The sequence below is a fragment of the Ranitomeya variabilis genome, chromosome 2, assembly GCF_051348905.1.
Source record: "Ranitomeya variabilis isolate aRanVar5 chromosome 2, aRanVar5.hap1, whole genome shotgun sequence".
NCBI classification, from domain to species: Eukaryota; Metazoa; Chordata; class Amphibia; order Anura; family Dendrobatidae; genus Ranitomeya; species Ranitomeya variabilis.
The window spans coordinates 1,081,445,786-1,081,460,553 of NC_135233.1; the positions used below are offsets into that span (position 1 = coordinate 1,081,445,786).

The window sequence follows — 14,768 nt, forward strand, 5'->3', positions numbered from 1 at the left end:
TCATTCTCATTGGCTCATTTCGTGCAAATTTGTGCAGTTTGAATCCTGGGAACTTCCGATTCCGGTATCCGATACGCGGCAAGTATCGGATCTCGGTATCGGAATTCCGATACCGCTAAGTATCGGCCGATACCCGATACTTGCGGTATCGGAATGCTCAACACTATTGAGCACATAAATCTATTAGATGTCAGTTGTGCAAGCCTGCGAGAAAATATCGCAGTACGGATGCCATACGGATTACATACGGAGGATGACATGCACAAAATACGCTGCCACACTCTCCCTACAGATGACATATGGATCACTATTTTGGGAACATTTCTGCGTATTACGGCCGTAAAAAATGGACCGTAATTTCATACGCTGAGTCTGACGCCGGCCTAAGGGTTACAGCCGAGTAAGCAGCCCAGTAAGTGACATAGAGCTGGAATCAGCGTCTTTGTCTCTATGTTATGTTGCGTATATATACGTCACAGGTCATGAAAGGGTTACAGATGCTGCACATACGTACAAGAAACACGTTAAATAAATGGGAAAAGGCATAAAAGAACACAATTCAGCATTTATCTAGATTATGTTTTTATATATTTTCAACCCCTTAGTGACGGAGCCAATTTTCACCTCAATGACCAGGCCAAATTTTACAGCTCTGGGCACTGTCACTTTATATGATAATAACTCTGGAACCCTTCAATGGATCCAAGTGATTCTGAAAAAGATTTTTTATGTCATATTGTCCTTCATACTTTGATCAATATGACTTGTGTTTATTTGTAATAAAAAACAAAACAGAAAGTTGGCAATTTTTAAATGTTTTATTTTTTTGCCCTTAAATCAGAGCGTTATGTCACACAAAATATTTAATAAATAAGATTCTCCACATACCTACTTTACATTTGCATTATTTTTTTAAACTTTTTTTTGTTAGGAAGTTATAAATGTGAAAATTTGACCAGCGATTTCTCACTTTTCCAACAAAATTTACAAAACCAATTTTTTAGAGTCCACATCACATTTGCAGTGACTTTGACGGGCCTATATGAGAGAAAATACCCAAAAATCACATCATTCTTAGAACTGCACCAATCAAAGTTCTCAAAACTAAATTCAAAAAGTTTATTAACCTTGCAGGTGCTTCACAGGAACTGAAGCAATGTGGAAGGAAAAAAAATGAACATTTAACTGTTTAACCAAAAATGTTTTTTGGACTAAATTTGTTTTATTTTTACAAGGGTAAAAGGAGAAAATTGACCACGAAAATTTGTTGTGCAATTTCTCCTGAGTGTGCCAATACCCTGCATGTGGGGGAAAACTACTGTTTGGTCACACAACACGGCTCGGAAGAGAAGGAGCACCATTTGACTTTTTGAATGCAAAATTGGTTGGAATCGAGAGTGGACGTCATGTTGCGTTTGGAGACCCCTGATCTTCCTAAATAGTGGAAATCCCACACAAATGACCCCATTTTGGAAACTCAACTCCTCAAGGATTTTAACCAGGGATTTAGTGAGCATTTTGAACTCACAGGTACAACACAGAATTTCATAAGATTAGTTTGTCATATTAAATATATAGTCATTAGTGTTGAGCGCAAGTGCTCGCTGCTCCAGTTTGCATCAATTGCTTGGGTATTTATGAGAGTGACATGCTCGAGTCCTGGCCACTCATGTTTCTTGGCTGTTAGACACTCAAAAAAAGCTGCAAACTTGAGTAATGAGCAGTTGCACTCAACAATAGCCATCATATTGTCATCATTTTTTTTTATTTTTTTTTACTTTTGGGGAAAAAAAGCAATTCTAATTCCAAACCTAACCATAACCCAAACTGCAAAGAATGGAATTTTTTAATTTTATGTTTATCTGAAGAGATTGAAAAGGGGATTTAATTTACTATTTTTTTTCTTTTGTTCTCTGTGATATGGCCTACCACAGTGATCAAACAGAAGCAATAGGAAAAATTCTATATTGATGCATCCACTCACCATTTTTATTTCCAGAAAGATGACCTGAAGTACAGGGGGACTGCGGGAAGGTAAAAGTCCAGGCTCGAAAGACTTCATTTCGCTCTCCCCTGCCTGACATGTATATTTTGTCAGAAGAGATAGAAATGATTTTACCATTTTTTGGTTTTCGTGATGGTCGTTATTTAGCGAATATCGGTGATCACATGATAGGGAACTGGAAAATCCGGCCCTGATCATGTTCTTCAGATTTTATGACTCTGGGCCGCTATAGCCTTATTCCCAATTGCCATTTTAAAATGGCAATGAGGGAAATAGGTTCCTTAGCAGCAGCTGTTTTGATGCGATCTTAAAGGGATTAATGTCAGTCTTTAAGGGGTTAATGGAGGAAAAACCAATCACATTATTTTTTTTCACCATTAACCGATCACCATAAGTGCGGTAATCTGATTAATGTGTTACACAGGTCGTTTTAAGTATAGAGACACGAGCTAAGTCTGTTCTCTGATACTTCGAGAGTGGTGTTTTTTTTTAACTGCATTAAAATTGTATTATTATAATGGATTTTAAATATTTTTAAGCAATTTTTTGGAAAGAAAAAAAAAGTACTGATATATATAGAGACGTAAATGTTAGAGGTGAACATACCATTGGCTCAAGTTGTGCAGCCAAATAGGTGTCCAAGAGGAAAGGGATAGTAATGAGCAAGCACTAAAATGCTCGGGGGCTCATTACTTGTGTCGAGCAAATTGTAATTCTTAGGTGCTCAACCCGAATAACAAGTATAATGGAAATCAATGGGAAACTCGAGAATTTCTCTGGGGGCCCCTCACGGGGGCCTGGTGGAGTCTAAAAATTTCTGAAAATTATGGAACCAGTGCTGAAAAGGCATGAGAACAGTATCGGAAAGACCCCTGGAGGCATATCTGAATCCCATGTTGCTGCTGGAAACAATGTTGTCAAAGTATTCCGACACTTTTACGGACTGACAATAAAACAAACAAACTGCAGTTAAAATTTAATTGACTGGAAAACATGTTAAGAAATATTCTTTCCAGGAGAATGACTGGTATATAAGGCAAAATAAATAGTAGGAAAAAAATTTTCTTCCATATTTTGGGCTATGTTCACACATGGTGTTTTTGCTGCCTTTTTGCACATTTGCATTGCCTTCAATCGTGAAAAAAAACATTCTACAGAAAATAAAATTGTATCATTGTATTACTTTGTTTGTCCATGTGGTGTGTGAGACATGATTAGACACATCCTGCTTAATTTATGAAGGAGGGACAAATTTTCTTTTTTGTATTAATACTGAAAAAGTTTGAAACCTATATGGACAGCAGGGACATGTTACACAGTATTTATCATGCTAGAGTTGGGCCTCAAAACACACACAATAAAAATCTGCAGAACAAAAATTCCAGCATTACAATGCCAGCAAAATGTGCCCACTTTAGATGGACATATAAGACTGCAGTATCAATACTGCAATTCTATTTATAACCAAACAAATTTGTTGTGTGTTTTGAGACACAACAGGAAAGCGGTAAATGCTATATAGAATTCGACTTGTAAAAAAGGAAATATTACAATGTCAGCAAAATTTGCCCAATTCAAATGGACGTATAAGACTGCAGTATCAATATAGCAATGGTATTTGTAAGCAAAACATTTTTTGTGTGTTTTGAGGCACAGCTATAGCATGATAAATGTCATATAAAATGTCACTGTAGAAAAAAATTAGTATTACAATGCCAGCAAAATGTGCCCACTTCAAATTGATGCATACTGATGCAGCAATAGAGCAATGCAATTTATTTAGCAAGCTATTTTTTTTTGGGGGGGGGGCTATGAGGCCCAACTCTAGCATCATAAATGCCACATAAAATTTCACTGTTGAAAAAATGGCAGTATTAAAGTGCCAGGAAAATTTGCCCACTTCAGATGGACGTATTAGACTGAGGTATCAATATAGCAATGCTATCTGTAACCAAACAATTTTTTGGGTGTTTTGAGGCACAACCGGAGCACAATAAATGGTGTACAAAATTTCACTGCTAAAAAATTGCAGTATTACTATTGCAGGATAATTTGTACAACTCAGATGAACTGGTTACACTGCAGGAGCAATATAGTGATGCTATTGATATCCAACCAGTCTGGCGGAATACTTTTGATGCACAACTAATGCATCAAAAGCTAAGATAAAAATGCAAGGACTGGGGGAGACATGTAGATGGATAAGGAATTTGCTAAATGACAGGAAACAAAAAGTCATCATAAATGATATTAAATGGTTTATAGTCAGTAGTGGGGACCGCAGGCATCTGTACTGGGAGCAGTAGGGACCACATGGATATGTACTGGGAGCAGTGGGGACTGTAGGGATCTGTGCTAGGACCAATTCTTTTTAACCTCTTTATTAATGACCTTGTGGTTGGGAATGAGTGCAAAATGTCAATCTTTGCTGATGACTCCAAACTATGTAGGATATTAAAATCTGACCTTGACATTACAATATTTCAAAATGATCTGGATAAGATGACTGAATGGGCAAACACTTGGCAAATGAGATTTAATGTAGATAAATGTAAATGAATGCACCTAGGACGGAGTAATCCTATTGCTGCATATACATTAAATGGGAGAATACTCGAGAAGGACGGGGGATTCTCGTTATAAGTAAATTGTGCAGCAGCACTCAATGTCAAGCAGCAGCCACAAAAGCAAACACGATTTTAGGGAGTGTAAAAAAGAGAGAGAAACTCCTGCGATTACAAAATTTGTTACCCCTTTATAATTCACTGGTGAGGCCACATCTAGAATATGGGATCCATTTTTTGGCTTCACATTAAAAAAAGGACACTCAGAAATTAGTCAGTTTAAAGGTGGCAACTAGATTATTACAAGGGATGGAGGCCGCTCATATGAGGAGAGGTTGGAAAAGTTGGGCTTGTTCAGCTTAGAAAAAAGACGTCTCAGAGGAGATCTCATTTACATGTATAAATATGTGTGGCAGTACAGAGGATGGCACATGACTTATTCCTTCTAGAGACCATACTGAGGACTAGGGGGCACTCATTACGGGTGGAAGAAAGGTGATTCAGATAGCTAAATTGGAACGGGTTCTTTACCGTTAGATCATTCAGACTGTGGAATGCCGACCACAGGAGGTAGTAATGGCTGACACTATAACAGTTTTTAAAAAAGGGCTGGATGATTTCCTCAATACAGAAAACATTGCAGGTGATAGTTAATTTAGTGACAAAATGTATAATTGGTGGAGAAAGGTTAAACTTGATGGACCGAAGTCTTTTTTCAACCTGTGCAACTATGTAACTATGCATAGAGTAAAAGAAAATAAAAAGCAGCACCAAAAGAAAACAAAGGGTGCAAAAAATCCTCCCAGGTATGTACCAAACCTCATGCTATTATCCAGAAAAACGAAGGCAGCACTCCAATAGAAAAAATATGTGTGGTTTATTGGCCCATGTGCAACGTTTCAGTCCAGGATGTGGACCTTTCTCAAGCTGGATAATATGCATAGAGTAAGTGAGATTTAGGGTATAGCTCTGGACAGTGAGATGGCTCAGCCAAATCGGGACAGTTCCGATGAATCTGGAATGGTTGGCAGCAAGGCTTTAACTTTATAAGGATGTTCAAGGTGTCCACTCCTGCGTATTTTCATCCACAGCCATCTCATTGCAGGAGATAATATCTATAACTTGTCTGTATACATCTGATTCTTGTAATCTATGAAACTCAGGTAACAATGTAATAATTCTTGGGCCTCTTGATTAATGTTTTAAAGAAAGACCTCAGTACAAAATAAGTCATTGTGTCCCTGAAAGAGTTTCCTTGTCCTGGTGCCAGAAAGGGAAGGAAATTCATTTGTAAGAGAAGCAGCTTAATTTACCCCATTCATTCCATAAATTAATGATAAGAACCCAACGGCCTTACGACTTGATTGTTTGAGTAATCAAGGAATTCCGTGGATGGGAAAAAACATCTCAAATCATTAACTTTGTGCTGTGTCCAATGCAAAAAAGTGCAATAAAATCTTCTGAGGAATATACTGTACATCTTAAGGAATAGGAAAAATAGGGAATCTTTTTGATGTTACTCCCCCACCCAACAATTATTTGAAGATACAAATATTAATGTGCATGATAAAATCAAGCCAAGAGCCATTGTAAGGCTCACCGAGGGCCACATCCATCTCCTGGGCCATAGGTAATGACTATATGTCTACACTAACATATTAGTAAGAGAGACATAGATTATATAGATTTCCCATTGGTAAATATTAGTATTTCCTGCTCTTACCCTGTATCAAATCACTCCAGTCGAGCGCCCCTCTATCACCCAGCATGTGAGTCAAAAGTTGGGATTCCCATGTTCCAAACAGAAGGCCTGCTCAATCTCTTAAAGAGGTTGTTTGAAGAATTTTCTTCAGTGGCACAAAGGCTTACTGCTTGCCAGAAAGGAGTGCAATTCTACATGATTGACAGTTCAGGCCAGCGGCACGATGGAGCCACTAAGCTGAACTGCGTGTGCTCTTCTCAACATCGGAGAAGCACGGGAAGATGGCCAGATCTAGAGCAATGAAGTCAAGTACCAAAGCAAAAATCTTTTAATTGTGAGCTCCATGCCTTGACAACTGGCCACCAGTGGTTTATCAAAGAGGTGGTCGATATCACAGGCAACAATGTGTACACTATAAATTAAAAATAAATGTTCTTGAAATAGAAGGATTTTTTAATAAGAGGTAAAAAAAGGTACTTATTTGTACAAGCACTTCGCAATTTTATTCATATATGGTTTTGAGAAAACTCTACACAGGGAACTGGTCATGTGAAAAAATGCTATTAATCTACAGACATGAGGCTAATCTGCAGGTTATTAGCATTCTGAACCTACCCGGCACCCGTACTTAGAGCCCCACTACAGGGAGGAAATTAATTTTATAACTCCCCCGGTAGCGTTTGGGTTTGAGTCATGGGAGTGGCACCAGCGCGGGATTAGTCAGCATGTGTATAGAGAGTGATGGCATTAATAGCTGGGTCTAATGCCGAACATACAAACACATACATATATGCTGTATATACAGTACAGACCAAAAGTTTGGACACACCTTCTCATTTAAAGATTTTTCTGTATTTTCACGACTATGAAAATTGTCCATTCACACTGAAGGCATCAAAACTATGAATTAACATATGTGGAATTATATACTTAACAAAAAAGTGTGAAACAACTGAAATTATGTCTTATATTCTAGGTTCTTCAAAGTAGCCACCTTTTGCTTTGATGACTGCTTTGCACACTCTTGTCATTCTCTTGATGAGCTTCAAGAGGTAGTCACCAAAAATGGTCTTCCAACAATCTTGAAGGAGTTCCCAGAGATGCTTAGCACTTGTCGGCCCTTCACTCTGCGGTCCAGCTCACCCCAAACCATCTCGATTGGGTTCAGGTCTGGTGACTGTGGAGGCCAGGTCATCTGGCATAGCACCCCATTGCTCTCTTTCTTGGTCAAATAGCCCTTACACAGCCTGAAGGTGTGTTTGGGGTCATTGTCCTGTTGAAAAATAAATGATGGTCCAACTAAATGCAAACTGGATGGAATAGCATGCCGCTGCAAGATGCTGTGGTAGCCATGCTGGTTCAGTATGCCTTCAATTTTGAATAAATCCCCATCGCACAAAGACACGGTGGTTGGAACCAATGATCTCAAATTTGGACTCATCAGACCAAAGCACAGATTTGCACTGGTCTAATGTCCATTCCTTGTGTTCTTTAGCCCAAACAAGTCTCTTCTGCTTGTTGCCTGTCCTTAGCAGTGGTTTCCTAGCAGCTATGTTACCATGAGTGCCTGCTACACAAAGTCTCCTCTTAACAGTTGTTGTAGAGATGTGTCTGCTGCTAGAACTCTGTGTGGCATTGACCTGGTCTCTAATCTGAGCTGCTGTTAACCTGCGATTTCTGAGGCTGGTGACTTGGATAAACTTATCCTCAGAAGCAGAGGTGACTCTTGGTCTTCCTTTCCTGGGGCGGTGAGCCAGTTTCTTTGTAGTGCTTGATGGTTTTTGCAACTGCACTTGGGGACACTTTCAAATTTTCCCAATTTATCAGACTGACTGACCTTCATTTCTTAAAGTAATGATGGCCACTCGTTTTTCTTTACTTAGTTGCTTTTTTCTTGCCATAATACAAATTCTAACTGTCTGTTCAGTAGGACTATCAGCTGTGTATCCACCAGACTTCTGCTCAACACAACTGACGGTCCCAACCCCATTTATAAGGCAAGAAATCCCACTTATTAAACCTGACAGGGCACACCTGTGAAGTGAAAACTAATTCCAGTGACTACCTCTTGAAGCACATCAAGAGAATGCCAAGAGTGTGCAAAGCAGTCATCAAAGCAAAAGGTGGCTACTTTGAAGAACCTAGAATATAAGACATATTTTCAGTTGTTTCACACTTTTTTGTTAAGTATATAATTCCACATGTGTTAATTCATAGTTTTGATGCCTTCAGTGTGAATGTACAATTTTCATAGTCATGAAAATACATAAAAATCTTTAAATGAGGAGTGTCCAACCGTTTGGTCTGTACTGTATATATATATATATATATATATATATATATATATATATATATATATATATATATATATATACAATAAAAAATTAGCTCATTGTCTTACTACTAATCAAAGTCAGCAGCTTTTCTCTTAATGTAAATTTCAGACTTTGGAAAGTTATCATAAAAGAGGAAATCCTGCTTCATGGATGTAATTAGACACAGTCAGACTATTCTATTCTGCAATACTTCCCGTGATACGATGTATTTTTTTTTTTTTTTTTTGGCAGTCAAACATGATATATTAATTTTACCAACAGTAATAAAGTAACAGAAGAAATTATAATGAATGAATAAATAATGTAATTAATCATAAATATAATATGTAATAAATTAATGCAATATTTAATTAATGCAAACAATTATATAAATAATTAATTGTAATCAAACTGAAAAAAACCTTTTTTTTTGCTATATACAATATCAATATGTCTAACAATATTTATTGTTTAGTTATTAAATATACTACCTGCATTATTTTATTAATTTTGTTCATATGTCACATATTTTTTTAGAAAGGTTAATATCTACAAATAATCAACAATAATAGAAAATGATGAATTAACTACGAGCTAAAATATTTTATAGCAAAAATCCAAACTTTTTCACATATTTGTCAATAATCAAACAATATATTAAAGTGATACTTACATGGATATAAGTCAATGAATTCATCTTCCCTGTGCGTGGCGTTATGAGAGGGCGAATGGCTTTGTGTGTCATATTGAACAAATATTCCAAATAATACAATGAGAAGGATCTGGAGTCCGATGGCCAAGATGGAAAATTTAAACCTCATATTAGTGTCATATGCCATGATGACGGTGATGTAACTTTGTGCTTGTCAAGTCCTGCAAGAAACTGATAAAGGGAGAGTGTGCAGCCTCTATTTAATGGGTTTCACTAGATATGGATGACACTGCAGAAAGAAAAGGGGTCTGGTCAGAGTGACACTCCCTCTGAGTTAGGACTTTCTGCTTATTCTCTTATTGTAAGTTAAGAAGTCAAGAATAATGCAAAGAAAAGTAAGAAGAAAAGGAACAACATAGAAAAAACATCTTTTGTAGATATACTTAAAAAATGGCAACTCTCCAATCTCCAAGAAAAACGGTAAACATGCCTTTATTAATTCATGACTTACAGGTGGAAAAGAGTTCCAGGAGATACTGAAAAATTTCTACACTAAGTCATGTATTAGGAAAGGCATCATCACCTTGATTTACTGACATATATCTGTAGTAATGATGGACTTTCTTACCCTGTTCCCGCCCCAGATGAGTGTCTTGTATCATGTGTTATGGTAATATACAGCATATAAGTCATGTTGAATGTGAGTAATACAGGGTAAGCACTGGATAAGAATAGGGATAGCATAAGTTAGTTTATATAGTAAGTGGTTTAGCAATAGCATAGGACATAAGATAAGGACAATAGGTTTAGTCTATCGGATAGAATTAAGGCAGCACTCTGTAGCACCATAGCATCCAAACATAAAATATGAAAATTGAATTGTATTACTGCACTAGAAATATGAAAAATTGAGAATGCTTAGCGCATAAAATGGCCAATTGATGTGTACCTGGCAGCCACGTTAAAGCGATTCTCGTTGCCAGGACCTAATGCCAATCCTCTCTTAGACAGTCTACATTTCTCTGGGAACCTAATGTGAATCCTATCTTGGACTAAAGTCTATATCTCTGTGGAGGGGTAGAATCCTGCTGCAATTAAAAACACCTAAGGCTAAGGGGCAGCGTGCTCAGTTGGAAGGCTAATACTAATATAAAAAAAACTGACCGTTTTTGAAAAAAAATCAAAACACCAGAATTACTTTTCTTGGTTGCTGCTGCAATGCAATAAAATGTAATAAAGGGTGATCAAAAGATCATGTCTGCACCAGAATGGTATAATTGAAAACGTCTGCTCGGCGCGCAAAAAATAAGCCTTCACCCAGCCGTTTCTCCAAAAGAAACATTAAAAACCCAGTTTAATGATTGCAAATGCACACTGCTAGGGTTGGCGGAATGCACAAAGTATATACTGTATATATATATATTGAGTAGTTGGTGCGTTCGCAAACCAGGGTCCACCGTGCAGGAGAGAACCTGCTGCTAGTAAAAGACAGTACTATATGGCGGTATAAGCAAACTCTGTTACTTCACAGATTTGCTTGAGAAAGAGAATGCTGAGCCCTGTTAACCTCACAGAGGAACAGCTACCTAATAGAGCCGACAGTGGTCATGCAGTCAGCATGGCACACACAAAACTCCTCATCGGAGGTGCCTGTATTCTAGGGGCTTATTTCAGCCAAACCCTGAATCCACATACACAAACTCCTCACAGGAGGTGCCGGTATTCTAGGGGCTTATTTCAGCCGAACCCTGACTACATGCAAGCATGACCACACTGGCGCTGAGCTCATAACTTAGGTTAATACTAGCGCATGTCCGTGCAGCCAGGTAAACCTTTTATAGCTGTAGCAACTTCAGGACCTACTACAGAACCTGAGCAACTTTAGGACCTTCCTAGAGGACCAATGGGAGCTGCTTCAGTACCTGAGCATGTGACCCCCGGCCTCCAATGAGATGTCTTACCTTGGGCATGCTCAGAAGGGCAAATGCAGGACTTAGTCCCAGAGACGTCTGCTCACCGCTGACCAGTACTGGCTACAATGGCTGAGCCTGAAAAGGCAGCAGCAATCATCTGCACCGTATCAGGCTGAGCCAGACGCTGGGACCGACATCTCTGCTGAGCAGGCTCCACTGCGGCTGGAGAAGAATGTGAGACCACAAAGGAGATGGTTCAAGATTCTTCCTGTGCAGAGGTGGGAACTCGACCCCTAACATTACCCCCCCTCCTAGAGCCCCACCTCTTGGACCTCGCTACGCTCGAAGTCCGCAATGAGCTGCGGAGCTCGAATGTGCTCAGCAGGCTCCCAAAACCTGTCCTCTGGGCCATAACCCTTCCAATCCACCAAATTAAATTTCTTGCCACGTACCACCTTGCACCCCAAAATAGCGTTCACCTTGTAATCGACCGTAGACGAACCCAATGTCCTGGCAGATGACTCAGAAAACCGGGACATGTATACGGGCTTGAAGAGGGAAACATGAAAGGTGTCGATGACACCTAGGCGTGGAGGAAGGGCCAGACGATAGACCACAGGGTTAACCTGTTCGAGGACCTTGAAGGTACCCAAGAAGCGAGGGGCAAACTTAGTGGACTCAACACGCAGCCTTATGTTATGGGCGGAGAGCCACACTAAGTCACCAGAAGCAAAGGTCGGAGCGGGGCACCGATGAGCATTGGTGGAGGACCTCATTCTCTCCTTGGAGGCCCGTATGGCATCCTGAGTGTGGTCCCAAATGTCCCGTGCCTCCACAGCCCAGTCTGCCACCCTGGAGTTAGTGGAAGACACGGGCATGGGCACAGGGATGCGCAGATGCTGGCCATAATTTAGAAGGAATGGAGTCTGACCGGTTGAGTCGGCTATGGCATTGTTAAGCGCAAACTCTGCACACGGTAGCAAGGATGCCCAGTCATCCTGAACGGCAGAAACAAAATGATGTAGGTATGTGACCAGAGTCTGGTTGGCCCTCTCTACCAACTCATTCATCTCGGGATGATATGCCGAGAAGAGATTCAACTCAATGCTGAGTAGACAACAAAGCTCTCTCCAGAATCGAGACGCAAACTGGGGACCCCGGTCACAATTTTGTCCGGCATATCGTGTAGGCGAAAGATATGTTTGATAAACAATGCTGCCAGTGCCTGTGCAGAAGGTAGCCATGGAAGAGGCACCAAGTGCACCATTTTGGAAAAATGGTCGGTGATCACCCAAATAATGGTGCAGCTACAAGACTTGGGTAAGCCCACCACAAAATCCATCCCGACCATCACCAAGGGACTGTCCGCCACTGGCACTGGTAGGGCAACCAAGCTGGCCATTGATGAGGAGACTTGTTCTTGGCGCTGGAGACACACACCCGAACATAGTCTGCAACCTCACGGGCCAAATGCGTCCACCAGTATGTCCTCGCCAGTAGCTCAGATGTCCTTTTGAACCCAAAATGTCCACCCACGCTGGATGAGTGAGCCCAAGAGAGAACCTCCGGACGTAGACTGGATGGTACAAAAGTCTTGCCTGGAGGCACAGGCTCTAGCGAAACCAAAGCCACAGTTCTCAGACTCTCGGTGAGGACAATAAGCCGAGGCTCATCTTCCTCCTCCTCAGATGACACAATAGAGCTAGAGAGAGCATCGGCACAAATGTTCTTCTCCCTGGAAAGGAAATGGAGGGTGAAATGGAACTGGGTGAAGGACAAGGACCATCTGGTCTGGCGAGAATTTAACCGCTGGGCTGTCTGTAGGTAAACCAAATTCTTGTGGTCTGTGAATACTTGGAAAGGAAAGCGAGCCCCCTCCAAAACATGTCTCCACTCTGAGAAGGCCAACTTCATTGCTAGCAACTCCCTGTCCCCAATGGAATAATTCCTTTCTGCTGGTGTGAAGGTCTTGGAAAAGAAGAAGCAAGGATGCTTCCGACCTTGAGCATCCTTTTGAAAGAGGACTGCTCCAGCACTAACAGAAGAGGCATCCACCTCCATTATAAACGACTTATCTACATCGGGGCAATGTAGGATGGGAGCGCTTACAAAATGGGACTTAATGGAAGTGAAGGCCTTGGAGACCTCCTCAGACCACAATTTGGGAGTTGCTCCCTTCATGGTGAGTGCTACCAAGGGAGCTACCAAAGTTGAGAAATGAGGAATGAACTGACAATAATAGTTAATGGACCCCATAAAGCACTGCACCGCTTTAAGAGATTGGGGTTCTTGCCAGTCCATTACAGCCTGTAGATTGACAGGATCCATAGCCAATCCCTGGGTGGAGATGATAAAGCCCAGAAAAGGTAAGGACTCCTGCTCAAACACATATTTCTCCAACTTGACATAGAGGGAATTAGCTCGTAAGAGGTCGAAGACTTTGCAAACATCTCTCCAGTGGGAGTTCAATATCTGGAGAGTAGATGAGAATATCATCCAGACAGACTATGACCAAGGTGGAGAGCATATCCCGGAAGATATAATTTACAAAGTCTTGGAAAATGGCTGGGGCATTACAGATCCCAAAGGGCATCACTAGATATTCATAGTGCCCATCCTTGTTGTTAAAAGCCATCTTCCATTCGCCCCCCTCACGAATGCGAATCAGGTTGTAAGCACACCGCAGATCTAATTTAGTAAATACCCTTGCTCCCCGAAGCCTATCCAATAGCTCAGATATCAGGGGCAGAGGATATTTATTTTTATCAGTGATTGCGTTAAGACCCCTGTAGTCTATACATAGACGTAGTTCCCCATTCTTCTGCACAAAGAAGAACCCGGCCCCTGCAGGTGACACTGACCTCCTAATGAATCCCCTTGCCAGATTTTCCTGGATGTACTGTGACATTGCCTCCATCTCCGGGAGAGATAATAGATAGACTCGACCCTGGGGAGGATCAGCATCAGGCAAGAGGTCTATAGCACAGTCATAGGGGCGGTGAGGTGGAAGGGTCTCCACAGCCCTTTTGGAGAACACGCCCATATAGGGCCAATATTGCTTGGGGAGAGAGCAGAGATCTGGGGGTACCTCGGTAGTAGCAACCTAAACGCATTCCCTCTGACATCTACCCCCACAAGATTCACTCCATCCCAAAATTCTGCCTGTGGACCACTCAATATGAGGAGAGTGGTACCGCAGCCAAGGTATCCCTGACAGGACCTCATCAATTCCCTCAGGAATAACGAGCAGAGATATAATCTCCTGATGAGATGGTGACATGGAAAGAGTGAAAGGGATGGTCTGGTGTGTTATCTGAGAGGGTAGTGTCGACCCATTCACCACTCGTACGGTAACTGATTGAGCGAGCATTACCAGGGGAATTGCGTGACGTTGGGCGAAGGCTCAAGACATAAAATTGCCCTCCACCCCAGAATCCACACAGAGCTCTACCGAGTGGGAGAATGAGCCTATAGTAATTGTCCCCTTAAAGGACAATTTGGAGGCAAACATCGCCATGTCTAGTGTACCCCCACCTACTACCACTAGACGCTGACATTTCCTTGACTGCTGGGGACATCTGGTGGCAAGATGTCCTGACTGCTGGCAAACATGACAG

The 14,768-nt window shown here is 40.9% G+C and overlaps 1 protein-coding gene across 1 annotated transcript in view; it reads right to left on the bottom strand.

The window, feature by feature from the left end:
- The window catches only part of RHAG (Rh associated glycoprotein), a 93,413-nt gene extending 83,894 nt beyond the window's left edge, over nt 1–9,519 (bottom strand). Inside the window, exon 1 of the mRNA XM_077291676.1 lies at nt 9,260–9,519. Within this exon, the coding sequence (XP_077147791.1) occupies nt 9,260–9,425 (166 nt within the window). The 5' untranslated portion in view covers nt 9,426–9,519. The remainder of the gene's footprint in view (nt 1–9,259) is intronic.
- Nucleotides 9,520–14,768: the final 5,249 nt, after the last annotated feature.